The following is a 20522-nucleotide window of genomic DNA, read 5'->3' on the forward strand; positions in this document are numbered from 1 at the left end:
TAATGATACAGTATCTTTAATTCTCTAATTTTGGAGAATATTTTTGTAATTTTTGGTAAAAAGTGATATTTTTGAATTCTTGTTGAAAACAGTAAGTCCCATTGCTTATAACTATACATATTGTTCATTTTATAATGATATCTTCTGTTCTTTAATTGAAATGTGCATTGCTAACAGCGGAGCTATCTCAGCCGAGAGGCTGCTTGTTTTTATTTTCTCTAATACTGTAGTATCTTTATATTTTTTTCTTCACAGGGATGGGATGATGTTAGTTTCCATGGTTCTGATCAGATTCCAACACCAAACATTGATGAGTTGGCTTACAGTGGTGTATTATTACATAACTACTATGTACAACCAATTTGTACACCTACAAGGGCAGCCCTCATGACAGGAAGACATCCTATACATTTAGGTGATTGTTTGATGAGTGACAGAAAGCTAATGGCTTGGAAAGCCTAATAATTATTGGTGTTAATCATGTGACGTATATCTAAGGATAAATCAGGGCAGTAATTTATTTTTTTTGCCCACTATAACTTGATTTTCAAAAAAGTTATAATTATATGTAAGTTCATGTGACTATATTGTTGTTTTTTAGGAAAATACGTTTTCAAATTAATTTCCCTCAAATCTTAGAACTTAAAGCCCGCGTATGTGAAATGGTTCTTCACTGAACTAAACCAGTGTGTATCCAGAAAAACCTTCTTTGTATGTTGAACAGCTCTGTACTTATTTAACCACTTAAGTAATGTTAGTGTTTGGTTTAGATGGTGTAGTAAGTGTTAGATATTCTATATTTGTCACTTATAGGTTTACAGCATGATGTTATTTACGGTGCTCAGCCCTATGGTCTAAGGCTAAATGAAACCACAATGGCACAACATTTAAAGGGTTTAGGATACACAACACATATGGTGGGCAAGGTAAGGTACACTGTAATATATGGTAAATAGGGACAGGCTATTATACAACGTCTGACCCACTTCCATGATTTCCTTGTCCATTTAGACGTATCTGACTTTTACAATTCTGATTATCTGTAGTGTCTCATTTTGATTAGAAGTTTATACAATTATGACAATTGCCTTTCAAAGATTGATTCATGTCACAATAATTTTGTTTTTATTTCAACAGTGGCATCTTGGGTTTTTCACAGAAGAACATACTCCAACACACAGAGGATTTGAAACTCACTTTGGTTATTATTGCGGTCACCAAGATTATTATGACAGACTATCAGGAGAGGTAATGTTAGAATTTGGAATCAAGTAATAATATGGTAATAATCCTTAAACCATGTCACAACACCAGGAAAGCCAAATGATGTATTCTACACATAGTGTTGCTATGGTGATGGGACCCCTATTGAACTAAATATTAACACTATCAAGTGCAAGAATAGAGTTTGGAGGAAATCAGATTTCACATTTGCATTGAGGGAAACCAACCACAAATAAGCAACAGGTGTTCACAAGAACTTGTGTAATTGTTGTTTGTAACAGTAATGAACTTGGTGTAAGGGTGTTCTAATCAGTTTTGTTAAATTAGTATTATTAATAGTCGGTAGTTCTCTGATCGGTTTAATATGCTGAATTATGATAAGCTTGTTCTTTAACAAGCAAAAATGTTTATTATTCATGTTCATTTATTGTTTGCATAACATTTGTTTATATAACATTTTTATTGACAGATAATTTTGTCAGAACTAAATTCAGTTTCTCCTCCATATTTTTTGGCATAATAATAATAATTATAATAATATATTTACTTTTATTGCACCATTTACAGTAAATCAAGAGTGCATGACATAAAAACTGTAACATGAAAGAATAATTATAGATTATATGCTTTCTTAAACAAATAAGTTTTCAAATGTATCCTAAAATCATTAATATTGTTTCATTTTTTTTACATATTTCGATAGGGCATTCTACAAATGTGGCTCGCATACAGACTACGTACAGCAAATGCCATATCTGAACACTATATTTGTTTTACCATGTTTCAGGGTAAATACTGGGGTTATGACATGAGAAGAAATGGGGTGCTAGACTACAGTACATATGGACAATATGCAACAGATTTATTTACCATGGAATCTCTGAATATCATTGCTAATTATGCAAACTCAACACAGGTCAGTTAATATGTATACAGGGTTACTTAACTATTTATGTACATTTACTATAGTTTTAAAAAGAATCCCTGATCAGATGCACAGTTCAAAGAGGAATCATTTAATTCTCAGAAATGCTTTGTGTGATTGTGATCAAATCTTACGACAAAGTTTACATAGTGTGCATATAAGATTTGTGTCATCGCACATTTCTGCACGTCTTAACTGATTTTTTTCAAATGTGGCAAGAGTATCGTTCATGAAAGAAAAGTGCATTTTGTCACCTCAACTTCGCTGAGACTCTCTGATAGATTTCAGTCAAAGTTGGTACATATAGACAAGACACAATGTATATTTTCAATTGACTTTTAATGGTACTAAAGGCAATATCTTTAGTTTCATGCAACCCACAAAAACTCACTTTTGTCTCTCCTGACAACAAATTGCACAGTAGAGTGCGGCCATCTCCCTATCAAATGGTCACAAGCACCTACAGACCTTAACTAAGGCATCCATTAGTGAATGAATCTCAGCCAGTTGAATTAACCTTACCATTGAGTATGTAGCACACTCACCCAGGGTAGGGGTCAACCCTATTTGGTGTTCAAACTAAGGTAAGATTTGAACTTGGGTTACCAATCATGAGCCTGACTCAAGTTCGTCATATCCACTTGGTCCAATCTGTTTAATGGTTACACCACTAATGCAACTTTATGATTATTTTGCAGCCATTATTTCTGTATCTGGCCCACCTAGGAGTCCATGCTGGTAATAATATATATCCACTACAGGCGCCTGAAACCTACACCAAGAGATTTCCACATATACAAAGTGAAAAAAGAAAGTTATTGGCAGGTACATGTCAAATAATAGTAATATAAATTTATACCATTTTTATATATAGTTTTTAAATTTTTGAAGAAATCACACTCAATAAATTCAGTTGATTGGTTTATCCCAGAAGAACAGTAAACTCCCTAAGTTGGTGCATGTGTGCCTTGTGCATACATGTTCAAAGCTGATACACAAGAAAATTATAATAATTTTTTGGACACAATATTGTAATTTTTGGTAAAAAAATGGTGTGAAAATGATTTTCTCTAGTATTTGGGCATGCATTTTTTTTTTAATACATGGTACAAAGGCAAATAGATGCATATCTTACTGACATTTTGAAGTGATTCATGCACTTTTAGTATTTTGGGACAAACCATGGTATTGGAAGGAAAACTTGCTCCAGTTACTTGATGATTGTAATAGAATTCAGTTGGGAATGAACGTCATCACAACCATTAATTTTATGATGATTATAATGAAAAATTAGCCTTGATGTTAATTTCACAAATCATACCAACATATTTATGTATCCAGTTTACTTCAGATCACAGCTTTATTTTTGGCTTTTGATTTTGTTATTGAACAACAAATTTTGAAAATGTTTTTCACTCCACTGAGTAATTTTATTTGCGAATCCCTTGTAGCACACAACTTCATTTGATCTTGTTCTTGGAGACATGACTTAATATATCTTGTTTATTTAAGGTATGGTAGCTGCAGTGGACGATTCCATTGGCTATGTGACGCAAGCCTTGAAAGCTAACAATATGTACAAAAACTCAGTAATCATAGTAACCACCGACAATGGTGGACCAGTGAATGGTTACGATGGCAATGATGCATCAAACTGGCCATTGAGGGGATGTAAACATACACTGTGGGAGGGTGGTGTGAGGGGTAATGGATTTATTCATAGCCCTCTGCTGCAAGCTCCAGGACGTGTATCTACTGAGTTGATGCATGTCTGTGATTGGCTACCTACCCTATACCATGTTGCCGGGGGTGATATTAAAAATTTGACTAATCTAGATGGTTATAATATGTGGGACACTCTTTCAAGGCAAGTGGATTTGAAGATTTAATTGATATCTTTTAATTGTTTATTTCTGTTAAACATATTTTATTTCATTTTTAATTAATACCAATAACACCTAAGCAAAGCAAAAAAAAAAGCGACTACTCAACATACTGGTAGTCATGACGATGGTTACAGTGTGAAGTAAAAATATATGATTGTTTCCCTGATAAACACTGCATGATGTTTACAATAGTGCAAATGTTTTCATTTTCATATTTTACTTTCGCCGTATGTCAGCCAGACATGGGGCCGGGCATGTTTGGTCTGAGGTTCAGTGTACACTTAAGCTTGGGCTTGGCCCTCCCCCCCCCCCTATTATAAACATTGTGCAATGCTTGATGGGAAAACAATCATTATTATTACTTTACACTCACTATAACCACCAAATGTAATTATGATTCATACAATTTGTTCCACTAAAAGATAGTAGCACCGAGCTTTGATTTACACTCATATTCATATTGTTTAACCATAATACACATTTCCATCATATTTTTAGTGGAACTCCATCTCCAAGGACAGAAATCCTTCACAACATAGATCCAATATCGAAGACTGCTGCATTAAGGATAGGTAGCTACAAAATAATAATGGGTGAAGATGCAGGTGGACATTATGATGGATGGTATAAACCAGATGACATCAACCAAGGTAAACATGCCATGAAACCTCCCGCTAGTATGAATGGAACATTCCACATGTAGATAATGATTGCAGTTCGGAAGCTATATATTCATTTTTATAATTGCTAGCATTATAATAGAGCCCTACAAGAATTCAAAAATAAAAAGATGCAATTAGACCTTGGATATAAAAATGGCCGCCAAAATCTTGTTGAAAGTGAGAGAACCACAAAAGTTGTTTTTGCGCCTCTTCTTTCATTGCATCCACTTTTACATACCATGGTTACATAAATCATGGAACAGTGAACGTGTCATCAAGAGAAATAGTACACTACTTGAGGGTGCAAAATCAAGTCATGTCGCTCTCTCTCTCAACAAGATCTTAGTGTTCATTTGTTTATACAAATCTATTTGTCCAAATTCCATTTCATATTGTACTTTGAGCAACACAAGGTTTTTTGTAAAAAAATGTTGTATTTGTCTTTCGTCTCTACAGTCATGAGATTGACATAGAGTAAAATCAGACATATAATGAAAGTGCTCCCATGTATTAATAACATTATGGCAATTATGATACAGACTAAACAAGGTGAAAACATTTAATCAGTATGCAGATTAGCTAATTAATATGCATAAACTATTTATAAACTATTATCAGACGGTCAACCCTGAAAAGTATTATGCATGAATCCGTTTTAATCCACTTGAGCAAGCCATCACAAATTGCCAAAGTATCAAATTGCATTCCAATACAGCTTCCGGTTCTTGAGATATTGACACAAACAAACACACAGACGGACGGACGGACAGACGGACGGACGGACGGAAGGAAGGAAGGAAGTATTACCTTACCACTCATTTTCACTCAACACACATGGTTGTCACAAAATATATATCGTTATCTACAGGGAAATTATTGCAATTATTGTAATTAATTATTGTTATTTCTTTCCAGTATTTAGGAATTTTTCAAAAGTGGTTTATAATCCGTCATTTTCACATTTTCCTAAAAATTGAAATGTATCAGTATATTTTTTCATTCAGACAGAGGGAATACAATATATTGGTATTCTAGCAGTAAGCTACGTGTTGACTGTGGACCCAAACCTGAGAATGCTTCAGAAAATTGTAAACCGAAAGACAATGTATGCTTATATGATATTGCGGAAGACCCATGTGAATATATCAACATCGCTGATAAACATCCAGGTACAAATATTAATAACTATTCCAGTTATACCAACACTCTTTGTGCCTCATCCCAATTTAAGCCATGGATCAGTTTTTGACTCCTGTGTGCAAACAACACAATGGAAGTCTTTGCAGTTACCCTGTCTGTATCTGTATCTGTATATATGTGTGTGTGTGTCTGTCTGTCCGTTCCACTGATATCTCAAGAACCGTATGTTGGTTTTTAATGAAACTTGGTGTATAGATGCTCTGGGCTAATGTACAGATGTAATTAGTTTTGGGTAAAAATCCATTTATATAATTAACCTAATTTGCATAATGAATAGTCAATATTCGACTTTTCCCACTGATATCTCAGATACTAATCATCACATTTCAATGAAACTTACATAAATACATGGGACGATTCACAGACAGATATGTGAAATATTAATTTTCAGCTTTTTGATATTTCAAGTACTATACTTCAATACTTTTTAATGAAACTTGGTACATAGATGCTCTAGAACTTTAAGTAAAAATGTGTGCATATTAATCAACTAATTTGCATAATTAACCAATTTTCAGCTTTTACACTGATGTCACATGTACTAATTATTCCATATCAATGAAACTTGGTACATTGATGCTCCAGAACAATGCACAGACCCACTCAGTTTTGAATTAAAATTAGATCATATTAATTACCTTATTTGCATAATAAATCATAATTTTTGGTTCTAATCACATTTCAATGAAACTTCGTACATAGATGGTCTGTGACAGTACTTATCTTAATTCAAAAAATCTTTGTACATATGTACTCTAGCACAATGTGATGATCAAATTAGTTTAGTTTTATATACACCTATAATAATTACCTAATTTGCATAATAATTTACATTTCAGCTTTCCACTAATTTAGTTAGGATTAATCATCACATTATAATGAAACTTTGTTCATGTGCACCCTGAAACAATATACAGACCTAAATCTATTCATAATAATTGCTTAATTTGTATAATAATTCATTTGGTTCATTGAGGTAATCCACAGACATGATTAGTTTAATGTTGATAAACATGCATATTGATTATCTATTATTAGCCCATTTCTGATATCTAAAAAAAAATCAGATTTAAATTGAATTCATCACGGAGGTGCTCTGGAGTAAATTAGACTGAAAATCATGGATGAAAAATCAAATGTATTTTCTGTATGTATTATAAATTTTGATAATATGAATCATATTTTTTTATGTTATGCATCTCAAGACAAAAATTAGTTGCCAAGCTTCTTGTTTGAAAAGCAAATCTTAAATTTTGAATTAATTTTAATGTGTTTCCAATATTATCAGCACACGGGAGTTCTTTCTAAGCTTTCTTTGATATAACAAGTGGATGAGAATTTCTATCTGCTGAAAGTGCAAACAAAAATTGTGTGTCCCCTGATTTCTTACATTTCACATTTATTTTCTTCGTACAATGTGAATTCGCCACTATAATTAAATATTTGTAAAGATAACTTTTTCATAAAATTTGCATAACATAAAAATCTCTGCATTCATAGTAATGCTGTGTATTAACATAGAGGTCACTTACAGGTTTAACCAAACCCTAGTCTATAGGAATTTCCTGAATTTAAATTGATGCAAACATGATAGAATGACAAAAAAAATTCAACATAATCATTTTATTCTAGATATTGTACAGCATATGTTGAAAGTCTTAAGTCAGTACAATGTGACAGCAGTGGCACCAATGAACCCAGGTTTTGATCCTGCAGCTAATCCTGCCAATCATAATGGTGCGTGGGTACCATGGGTGAATTCATCATCACCAGAAGATATTAGGAAATATGGACTCCATTAACACTTACTTGCCATAGCTCTCAATTTCTTCCAAGAGAGAACTGACACTAAATCATTCAACCTCATAGTGGCAGTGCAACTAAGAAGTTGTACTACTGTTCAATCAACAGAAATTATTTTTTTTAATTATTTTTTTATTATATTTTATACATAAAGAATATCTCATGAATGACCCTACAATATCAGATTTATTAAATGAGTGTAATTTTCATTTCTTTCTAAGTCTTTGTTTATTCCATATATCAATTTCACAGCTTCTGAAGTCTAAAAACTAACAGTGATTGTAATTTGTGGGCATGCATTCAAGATAATTGTAGAACATCCCGCTCATTTGCATACAAGGTAGTTGTTCATAAACACTGATAACCGTTAGTTATAGTTATTTTTTGAGCCATCACTATACATTGTATTTATGGTTTTGGGAGATGCACTTGTTACACTAGTACTCATTTTAGAGACAATTTAAACCATACTTTTTTCAAAACCTATGAAAAATCAGCACTATAGTCATGGATGAACAAATTTCTGCATGTGGAGAGAATTTGAAATTATGTCTCAAATTTATGTGGCAAACAGTTTTGACATCTAAAACTAACAGAAATATTCAACTCCAAATATTCTGTGAAACCAACACATTAGTGGTGTCAAAATTTCAATCATCTTGCATTGACAAATCAGTTTGCCTGGATTTCTATTACATAGTATGGAGATAGAAAAAACGATTACACTGCTTTGTAACACTGGCATGATACGAGATAAATTTAATTACACGAGTGTCACTTGTTTTTCACCCCATAATCACATGGTATGCTACTTTACTCATTGATACCAACTCTTGTGACTATACAACCTTTTCAAGAGATATTCAGTGAAGGATATACAACAAACGTTGATTTCTAGGAAATGCTATTAAGCGAGAGCATGGTCATCTCAGGTGATGTACTTGCATATCAAAATGAGTAACAAACATTTCTCTTGTGCCCTCAGTTTCCTGCCAGAGTCCGTTCAGATTAGCTTAGAATGAGGCTCCTGGTGAAATCCTAGTTTTTGCTGCATACAAAGGCATAGAAAACTGCCATTTTTTTTCAAATGTAAAAAAACACTTGAATCTTCTAATTTCTTTTTAATTTAACTGATCTGAATGGTTTCTAGTTCATTAAAGTAATTTTTCAGTAATAAATGAATATTATTTTGAAAATTAAATACAAATCTGACACGATAATTGAACACACTAAAGAGTAAAAGAAAGTATTCATTGTATTCTCCCAGAAGCCTCTTTCTGAGTTCACCTGAATTCAAGGTCTCTCCCACAAAAAAACGAGTGCACTACATTTATGAAAAGTGTCTATCAATCTTTCCATGATTTTAGCGTCAATGACATTCTTTTGGTCAAAACCAGTTTGATTGACTTGGCATTTAGTAATGCTATGGGTTGAATTCTTCCTTACACCTTACCTGTACATATACATGTACCTGGTTGTGAAAAAGTGTACATTCTTTATCTCTACAAAACTTTGGTATGTTTATGTCAGGATGAAGTAAACATTGATATCAAGAGATTAAAACAATGATTTTTTTTTTTATTTTTAACTTGGAATATACAGTTCAGTTAAAATTCATGAAGCTTATTTAATTTTGAAATACCATATTTTACTGTATCCATTTATAAAAAAACATCTGTAGTATACTAGCGGGTACTAACTACCAGTACATGTATTGTTAAATACTTAATTTTCTCTTGTAATTTATTTTCGCTGAACAGATGATTCAGTGAATACACCTTTTTCCTATGTTTTACATTCAACTCATCAGAAATCAGTCAGAATAAACTCCAAAGCAAAAAATTAGATCCAGCTAAAATAAAATATTTTACAGTATTTCTAAAATGAAGGTGTGATGACAATTATATTGAAGCACCTTGAACAAATATATCTGGAAAATCGATCGTGCAATATTCAAGGTTTTTTTTTGAAAGCAACAGGTGGTAAATTCTGTGTACAGACATCTTTAAAGTGTTTCACTTCTATTGTCTAAATGTTGCCACTCTAAGTATTTCAAACTAAGTTTTATAAAATGAAATTATAGCGAAATGAACAAAATTTAGTTTGAAAAATGCATATACAAATTTTTGATAGTTTTGAAGCATTTTACACATTTGTAATGTTATTTTTTATAAATACAATTGCAATGTTCATATTTGTCCAGAGAGCAATCTATGTGTAAATTTATTTTATGAATACAAATATGTACAAAAATAAAACTATCATTGGAACCCTCACATGTCTTAAGATTATGTCATTTATACAAACATGTCTTCATTTTTTTTCAGCCATATTTGATTAAAAAAATTCTATTATATGCTTCATCCTAATAAAACCTGTGGTATTAAAAAATAGCATTGAACAGTAACTGTTCACTTCATTTCCATGGTGACCAGACACCTCCATGTAGTTTTGGATCTGCCTTGGGGTCATTAGGTGGGAACCATGGCGGCACGGCAGTAGAATTGTATTCATGAAGTCTTGACAACATTTCATCCACAATATCTGGAGAGAAAGATATAAACAATTCCTTCTTTTTTATATGAGTGTTCGTAAGTGCTTATTGAAATGAATAATGCAATACTTGCAACTCAATATGACATATGGTACATGCAGTTTGCAAATCATTACAGAAAACAAACTATTAACATCACTAGACTTTTCTGCAGAGTACAATATTCACATGGTTTCTTACCTGGGTACTTATCAGCTATGTCGTGATATTCACATGGGTCATTGATAACATTATACAGATATGGTTTCTTACCTGGGTACTTATCAGCTATGTTATGATATTCACATGGGTCATTGATAACATTATACAGACATGGCTCCTTACCTGGGTACTTATCAGCTATGTTATGATGTTCACATGAGTCATTGATAACATTATACAGACATGGTTTCTTACCTGGGTACTTATCAGCTATGTTATGATATTCACATGGGTCATTAATAACATTATACAGACATGGTTTCTTACCTGGGTACTTATCAGCTATGTTGTGATATTCACATGGGTCATTAATAACATTATACAGACATGGTTCCTTACCTGGGTACTTATCAGCTATGTTATGATATTCACATGGGTCATTGATAACATTCTACAGACATGGTTCCTTACCTGGGTACTTATCAGCTATGTTATGATATTCACATGGGTCATTGATAACATTATGCAGACATGGTTCCTTACCTGGGTACTTATCAGCTATGTTATGATATTCACATGGGTCATTGATAACATACAGACATGGTTCCTTACCTGGGTACTTATCAGCTATGTTATGATATTCACATGGGTCATTGATAACATTATACAGACATGGTTCCTTACCTGGGTACTTATCAGCTATGTTATGATATTCACATGGGTCATTGATAACATTATACAGACATGGTTTCTTACCTGGGTACTTATCAGCTATGTTATGATATTCACATGGGTCATTGATAACATTATACAGACATGGTTTCTTACCTGGGTACTTATCAGCTATGTTATGATATTCACATGGGTCATTGATAACATTATACAGACATGGTTTCTTACCTGGGTACTTATCAGCTATGTTGTGATATTCACATGGGTCATTGATAACATTATACAGACATGGTTTCTTACCTGGGTACTTATCAGCTATGTTATGATATTCACATGGGTCATTGATAACATTATACAGACATGGTTCCTTACCTGGGTACTTATCAGCTATGTTGTGATATTCACATGGGTCATTGATAACATTATACAGATATGGTTCCTTACCTGGGTACTTATCAGCTATGTTGTGATATTCACATGGGTCATTGATAACATTATACAGACATGGTTTCTTACCTGGGTACTTATCAGCTATGTTATGATATTCACATGGGTCATTGATAACATTATACAAGCAAGGATTCTTGGCAGGTTTACAGTTCGTAGATGCATTAGCTGGCTTTTCACCACAGTAAACCACTGCAGCATTTACTGTGTAACAAAATATAATTCATTCAGTATATCTTTAGTGTAATGAAACATTTGGCAGATTTAAAGTCAATGTTAAATACATTCAGGTGTAAATAATTGTAATTTACAGCAATATCCATTTCATTATATAACTTGCTGAGGAATACTTTCCACTTGCTGGTATTATTTTCATTATATCACTAAATCATGCCAAAAAAAAAAATACATTAGACCACATGCTCTATTCAAAGCATATATCTAATAGAACACAACCCTGGACTTGCATTTATTATACGCAAAATTATTAAAATATATCTTGTTGATACATATACACATCGCTGTCATTTATGCAAGCACATACATTACAAATAGAGCAAATACAGAATTAGAAAAATAAAAATGGGATCAGAACGTGTCTCTTGAAAACACATCTGACTCCATTGTCATGTTACACCACCATAGAAATAACAACAAAATACACAATACCTTTGGCGACTTGTTCTGGTTTGTACCATCCATCCCAATTACCACGGTAACATTCACCCATTATGATTTTATACTTGCCCACCCTCAGTGCTGCTATTTGTAAAATTGGATCAATATTATGAAGAATTTCAGTCCTTGGTGATACTGAGCCTCTGAAATGGGGGAAATCAGAAACTGCATGCATGAATTCAAATGCATGAAATGTATTAATCAATTTTTGGGTAAAATCGATCTACCCAGGAATTTGCAGGAATACAATAAATCTTTTTATTAGTTGAGAAGTTTGATCGTTGACTGTTGTTGAGGTCGATATGAAACACATTTCTGCGATGGAAACAAATATTACATGATAAAAGTTATCTGATTATTCTTACCAATCGTCGTGAATTTAGGATTTATAAAGGCCATTAATTTGAGTAATATACAATGTAAGTTAAAACAGTTACCTTGATAGTGTATCCCAGACATTGAATCCATCTAAGTTGGTTGGTAAACTAGATACATTACCCCCAGCAATATGGTATATAGTAGGCAACCAATCACAGACATGAATCATATCAGTAGAAACCCGTCCAGGTTTTTCCAACAACGGACTATGAACGAATCCATCACCTCTGACTCCACCTTCCCAGAGAGTGGCTTTGATTCCTCGTAATGGCCAATTTGAAGCGTGATTGTTGTTGAATCCAGCAGCAGGACCACCGTTGTCTGTTGTGAAGATTATGATGGTGTTGTTGTACATTCCGGAGTCTTTTAATACTTTAGTCAGGTTACCAACAGACTCATCTAACGCAGAGACCATACCTGTGAGATATTACAGACATATTAGTATAAATACATTAGATTAATGTGCTGAGCATGATGGGTAAGTGTTATATGGTATATAGTATTACTATAACATTTTGCACATATAAACATGACACATACTGCAGTATTTCTGTGTAATGTTGAGTGGCTTAAAGAAATATAGACATGGGTTTTTTGTTATTAGGTATATTGTCTCAAGGATTCATAAAATCAGGGTGTGAATGTTTCATAAATATCAATAAGCGATGAATATCTCACGAGATAAGAACTTAGAACTTAACATTTAAAAGTGTTTTCCATTCCATGAACATCAATCAAATTCAGTTTTAACCAATAGCGTCAAAAAATGCAGTGGGTGTTTGGAAATGTTTGCTTGCATGAATTAACAGAACACACGGAGATGAACATATCACAAATCACTAGTTTGCATTAGGATGTCTAGAAATGTAGGGTTCTCTTGAGATTTTGTGATCATGTCGTGTATGCTGAAATCCAAAAAGTTTAGAAGAGAATCAGCGAACTACTCTGTGTGGTGTCCGGTCAAACCCTGATGGCAGCCATGTTTATTTTTATTATTAGAGGATGCTTACGCGCGTAATCATTCAATATTTGGAATTCGCATTTCCTAATGTGGTAGGATGAAAATAACCCGTAAAATACCGCAAAATTACAGCACGCTGTAACTTATGGCGCTACGTGACAGATGTATAATAATACAGGTTACTAGTATTCATATACTCATAGTATAAAACTATTTTCCCCATTACTATGCACAATAAGTAGGTTTTACTTTAGTTCCCTCAGCAGGATTAAGAATGTTATCTGTTTTAGGCATTCATGTAGATAGTATCTTACCAGCAAATGTCTTTCTATTCTTGTCCTGAATGTGTGGAAATCTACTCATATACTTTTCTGGTGCTTCTAATGGATTACTAGGATTACCACTATGTACTGCCAGGTGTGCAAGATATAAAAATAATGGCTATTGACAAAAAAATATTTTTGTGTTAATCGACCTGGTGTCTATGAACAGGGTAACAAAAATGACTCCTAACAAAATGTTTAATTGATGATAGAAATGTTCTAAAATCACCTTTTACTTGTGTAACTTGAAATAAATTATTATATTGGAATGAAACACTTACTATACTTACATTTTGTTTATTGTGTTTTTTTATGATTTGTTCAGCTTTTGTTGTAAACACTTCGGTTGTATAACTTCCATTCATGTAGTATGTTACATTGACGTTATCACGGAGATCATAGCCCATATATTCATTCTGTGTAATATTGACATTATCAAGTTAATCATAGCTGAACTATGCATTATTTTGTGACATATTATAAGTATTTTGTGTCACTGACATGATCACATAATTCATAGACCCTACATTCATTCAGTTGGAGACATGACAATGACATCATAAATTATTACAAACCAGAATTCATTCAGTGACATATGACAATGACATCATTACACAAATCATTGACCCAACATTCAATGACACATGGCAATGACATCATTATGCAAATCATTGCTCTAACATTCAATCAGTGACATATGGCAATGACATCATTACACTAATAATTGCTCCAACACTCAATCAGTGACATATGGCAATGACATCATTATGCAAATCATTGCTCCAACGTTCAATCAGTGACATATGGCAATGACATCATTATGCAAATCATTGCTCCAACATTTAATCAGTGACATATGATAATGATGTTATACATATTGCCCACTGATTAGTGACATATGACAATGACATCATTATACAAATCATTGAGCCAACATTCAATCAGTGACATGTGCCAATGACATCACTACACCAGTCATTGAGCCAACATTCAATCAGTGACATATGACAGTGACATCACTACACTAGTCATTGAGCCAACATTCAATCAGTGACATATGGCAATGACATCATTATACAAATCATTGTCCCAACATTCAATCAGTGACATATACAAATCATTGACCCAACATTCAATCAGTGACATGTGACAATGACATCACTACACAAGTCATTGAGCCAACATTTAATCAGTGAAATATGGTAATTATGTTATACATTTCATTGCCCTAACATTCAATCAGTGACATATGGCAATGACATCATTATACAAATCATTGTCCCAACATTCAATCAGTGACATATGCAAATCATTGCCCCAATATTCAATCAGTGACATATACAAATCATTGACCCAACATTCAATCAGTGACATATGGCAATGACATCATTATACAAATCATTGACCCAACATTCAATCAGTGACATATGGCAATGACATCATTATACAAATCATTAACCCAACATTCAATCAGTGACATATGGCAATGACATCATTATACAAATCATTGTCCCAACATTCAATCAGTGACATATACAAATCATTGCCCCAATATTCAATCAGTGACATATACAAATCATTGACCCAACATTCAATCAGTGACATATAGCAATGACATCATTATACAAATCATTAACCCAACATTCAATCAGTGACATATGGCAATGATGTCATTATACAAATCATTGACCTAACATTCAATCAGTGACATGTGGCAATGACATTACACAAACCATTGCTCCAACATTCAATCAGTGATATATGGCAATGACATCATTATACAAATCATTGACCCAACATTCAATCAGTGACATATGGCAATGACATCGTGACACAAATCATTGCCCCAACATTCAATCAGTGACATATGGCAATGACATCATAACACAAATCATTGCCCCAACATTCAATCAGTGACATATGGCAATGACATCATTATACAAATCATTAACCCAACATTCAATCAATGACATATGGCAATGACATCATTATACAAATCATTAACCCAACATTCAATCAGTGACATGTACAAATCATTGACCCAACATTCAATCAGTGACATATGGCAATGACATCATTATACAAATCATTGACCCAACATTCAATCAGTGACATATGGCAATGACATCATTACACAAATCATTGCCCCAACATTCAATCAGTGACATGTGGCAATGACATCATTATACAAATCATTGACCCAACATTCAATCAGTGACATATGGCAATGATGTCATTATACAAATCATTGACCTAACATTCAATCAGTGACATGTGGCAATGACATCATTACACAAACCATTGCTCCAACATTCAATCAGTGACATATGACAATGACATCATAATACAAATCACTGCTCCAACATTCAATCAGTGACATATGGCAATGACATTATAATACAAATCATTGCTCCAACATTCAATCAGTAATATATGGCAATGACATCATTACACAAATCATAATGACACTGTCCATTCACTGTCACATAGAGTAAAGTTCCAATAAATGATTGTAATGTGATGTAATGTAATGTACAGCAATGATTTTTTTTTTCTTCAAAGTTTAGAAAAATCTAAAAACAATTTTGGTTCAATAGATTGTGGTTACTTACCTCCAGGGTCATATGATCATAATAATCTTCTTTTCCATTATAATAACCAAAGAAGGAATCAAAACCACGGAATGTTGGAGTATATTTCCAGGAAAAAAATCCCAAATGCCACTGCATGGTATAAAAAATATTCAACCTGGTTAACATTTTGGACAATGGTGGACAATGTGATCAATTTGTGACATTTTAAAGGGACAATAAATGTATATACCCTTCCTAGATCTCTCGTATAAACTAAACTTCTTCTAATTAGTCTTAATTTTGCTCAATTTTATTTTTCTTTCTTGGTTTCTTTGTGTACTTTTCATGATTTTAAAGCCCTTCCCACAAAGTTTCATATATTTCCCAGAATGTATTGCAAAATATGCTTCTTTTAAATTTCCAATTTATTCGGTGACTGTGTAAATCACTGGTTCTTGGTGCCTCTAGAAACTGCCAAGTATAACGCATGAATTCTGGTTTCCATTAAAAAAAGTGGAAAAGCCTCAAAATTACGAAAACATTGTTGCATTAGGTAAACAATAATAGTATTATTATATACATTCACTGCAACCACCATTGGTAACTCTGCTAGGTGGTCATTTCACTCACAGTCAGCTGGCACACACCTGGTTCAAGATGGCAACCCCCATATAGTAAATACCACTCAGGTGGTACTGGTAAATAATAGGATTATGCAAATAATATCTAAAATAATATTAATTATGCAAATTAGGCCACCCACCCTATTGGATTATGCATGGATGACTCAACTTTATCCATTGAAGCTGTATCTCATGATACTGAGTATATATTCCAATTTTGAATGAAATTGGTCAATGTATAAAACATCCCCCCATTCATTCTAAAAATGATACCCTTAAACACTTTGTATCAAATTGAGCAATGCAATATCAAAGACAGGCAAATACATCATTTTCACCCTATTTTTTGACCAAACATTTTATTCAAATGAGCTATGGTATGGGGCCTTATTTGGGGTTCAAAATTTCAACAAATGATCATCAAATATTTTTAGGGGGCTTATATTTTCATTGAAAATCCACCTACACCGATTTTCAACACCGGCAGTTAGACCAACCAAAACTAAAGGAACTATTGCAGAAGCTAATCTAAAATTTTATACATTTTTTTCTTGCTGGATTAAAAAGTAGACTGCGCATCTTTCTCCAAAAAAATTACATTAACAAACTTTGTGCCAAATACAATTATTTTGTTTTATTATATTAGTAACGAAAGTATATTCTAAAAGAAGTTTCAAATAAAAATGAACCCAAATGCATTGCTTAGTAGCAAATGATTGAGGTAGCGCAATCCGGCCATGCTGCGTTTTACAAATGTTAATTATTACCTAGTAATGATTATAATAATGTGCAAAAAATAAATTTGTTGAATTGTTATGAAATGCAAATAAATTTCAACTTATTTCATCGTAAGCGAATGATTCCGATTGCATTTTCAACGCTCAATGAATATCCGTCATGTCTTGACCTGGTACGGTGTTCTTTGACCTGACAGGTCAAATCGCTAATTAACCAATGAAAACGAGCGATGATGCCAATATGTTCAAATTACCATAGCTCATTTAAATATGTTAATGTTATTGAACGCAGCACGGAAGAGATTTGCTGATGTTGTTTTACAATCTTTTGGCTTGGATTCTGATGGGAAAGCGACATGATTTGTTTTTTAAATAAAAAAAAAATAGTTGTTTTCAAAAGATAAACTGAGCATTTGAAGAATAATGTAACATTGTTCACAGTGATAACAGCTCATTGTCGAAACGAAGCTTACCCATTCACGCCAGTTGCTATAAACATCTGAAAACTGCCGAAAAATCACTTCGTCCCATTTTATTTTTTTTTAAACCTACTGCTGTTTAACGACCCAGGGCGAATTTACGGCAGAATCCGGTATATGTGAATTCTGAATGACATTGAGCCAAGAACAAACAAAAACATCATTCTCAGTCTATTTTACCTAAAAATATCCATAAATGTACATAAATCGTTGCACATTACACAAAACAATTTATCCAAAAAATGCTATTCAAATCAGATCATGCATTTCAAAGTTATGAGCCCTGTCTCGGACTGTCGGGGGTTAAAAAGAAAAACACTGTTACAATAATAGCTTACAGCAATAATTTGGTAGTGTGTTTGATAGGCCTATTTACTTGCTTATCTAAGTTTACCTTTCCTATCATATGAGTAGAATAGCCCAATTTTCCAAGATACTGTGGTAATATTGTCTCAGTTAATGGTAAACCAGACGGCATTGCTCCCATTATTACATCATGCTGCAGACCTGTTTAACAAAAAGTAAAAACTAGAAGTTATTAATTCTCTTTCTAAAATTTGTATTTACTCTGAATGATAATGAAATTAAGAAAATATTGCTCATAAATATTTGTAATTTATATTTTAAAAGTGTTAAATTTTTACTAAAATTCTACACTGGTCCCCCACTTAAGCCTAATTTTATATTCCAAATGTCTCAAAATCATAATTAAATGCTCCCATGGTGAAATATTTAATTGTATATTTTCACTACATTTGTATGTGAAAGCATACAAAATCAAAGAAAAATTGTTATTATAAATTCACCCCTGCCCCCTAAATATGTAGTTAGTAAGTTTTACTAAATTTATTTCTGATGAATGAATTTTGAAAACCTTGAATGACAAAAACTGGATTTAGGTATTTCATATATGTGCGTTATGAAGTTATTGCTGCACAGGTATATATAGACTGATCCATGCAGTTAAACAACAAGTTGTTACATCAAGTTTTCATGAAATTCTCACCTAAATGTATAGGGTGTCTTCCTGTCATGAGGGCTGCCCTTGTAGGTGTACAAATTGGTTGTACATAGTAGTTATGTAATAATACACCACTGTAAGCCAACTCATCAATGTTTGGTGTTGGAATTTGATCAGAACCATGGAAACTAACATCATCCCATCCCTGTGGAGAAAACATTTCCCATGATAGTAATATATGAATGTAGATTCAGAACATCAAATTCACAGAGACATTGAAGGCAACTGCAACTGCATGCCAAACAAGTTGTCTTTCAAAAAATACAGATATTCACTATATTTTTATTTCATGCAATTTTTCAAATTTGACCTTAAATTGAGTGTTCTCCAAACTCGGAAGCTCAAGCCCATCCATACATACACACCAAATGTTGCACAATCACACGTACCATATCCTATATTGAACAATGTATTTTTGTATGCATATAATTCAAAGCCTATTATTGTTAAACTTCTTAATTATATTAAGAGACGTTTGATTTTGTACTGAGTGGTATTAAGACAAGATAATTATTTTAAAGGGCGCTTATACTTGTTGCGCTGCCCATGTGCAACATTTGTGTTGATAAACATTGATTTTCCCACAATCCAATGCGCTCTTCTAATAGAAATCACAAGTATGAGGTTTGACCTGCACAACTTGCACTAATTACAGCTGGCGACTCCTTCGATACCTTCCAATCACCTGAAAATTCCTAATTTAAAGCTTTATAACGTCTCAGTTTTTACTAGTTGATCTGCACAACAGTCCAACCATCTTTGTTTATATGAGACCCATATATCTTTGACATGCGTGGTGCGACGACTACCGCCCTTTAAGTTATCAAGATATGAATTTAGAAACTGTAGGTCCTTTTAGTAGTAATTCTAATAGCTATTTTTAAAGGTGGAGGTGTAGTCAGCGTGCTAAAAAATAACTGTCAATTAGCATGAAAGTAGTAGATAGTATTCAACATTACCAAATCATCTGCAACAATAAGAACGATGTTAGGCGGTGTAGTTGTCGCCACAGTTGAAACACAGACGGCCATCACAAACCAGATACCCAACTCTGCGACGACTGTGGCCGGATTCATGTTGATATTTATGTTATAGCCGTTATGTTCACAAATCAACATTCACACTGCAGTAATCAAGATAGTAGCGTCATATTGGGGACGCCCACTTTCGTTACCTGCGTACTCCAAGAATGCCTACGAATCCTATCGCAGATAGCGCCCTCAACAACTTACTAA

The 20522-nt window shown here is 33.2% G+C and overlaps 2 protein-coding genes across 2 annotated transcripts; one reads left to right on the forward strand and one right to left on the reverse strand.

Moving 5' to 3' along the window:
• The first annotated feature begins 260 nt into the window (after positions 1 to 260).
• LOC102804409 (arylsulfatase I-like) lies at positions 261 to 9976 on the forward strand. The gene is made up of 9 exons (XM_085501914.1): positions 261 to 415; positions 814 to 926; positions 1138 to 1248; positions 2012 to 2140; positions 2848 to 2974; positions 3662 to 4016; positions 4534 to 4685; positions 5702 to 5866; positions 7530 to 9976. Exons 1-9 carry the CDS (start codon positions 388 to 390, stop codon positions 7697 to 7699), a joined length of 1350 nt encoding a protein of 449 aa, XP_085358040.1. The 5' UTR covers positions 261 to 387; the 3' UTR covers positions 7700 to 9976.
• LOC100372300 (arylsulfatase B-like) lies at positions 9250 to 20502 on the reverse strand. The gene is made up of 10 exons (XM_085501908.1): positions 20247 to 20502; positions 19273 to 19432; positions 18661 to 18773; positions 16467 to 16577; positions 14145 to 14270; positions 13846 to 13972; positions 12630 to 12987; positions 12184 to 12335; positions 11584 to 11718; positions 9250 to 10244 (listed from the first exon to the last, which is right to left on the reverse strand). The coding sequence occupies exons 1-10, from the start codon at positions 20403 to 20405 to the stop codon at positions 10117 to 10119; spliced, it is 1569 nt and encodes a 522-aa protein (XP_085358034.1). The 5' UTR covers positions 20406 to 20502; the 3' UTR covers positions 9250 to 10116.
• Positions 20503 to 20522: the final 20 nt, after the last annotated feature.

Source organism: Saccoglossus kowalevskii, chromosome 1 (genome assembly GCF_978046115.1).
Source record: "Saccoglossus kowalevskii chromosome 1, keSacKowa6.1, whole genome shotgun sequence".
Taxonomy (NCBI): Eukaryota; Metazoa; Hemichordata; class Enteropneusta; family Harrimaniidae; genus Saccoglossus; species Saccoglossus kowalevskii.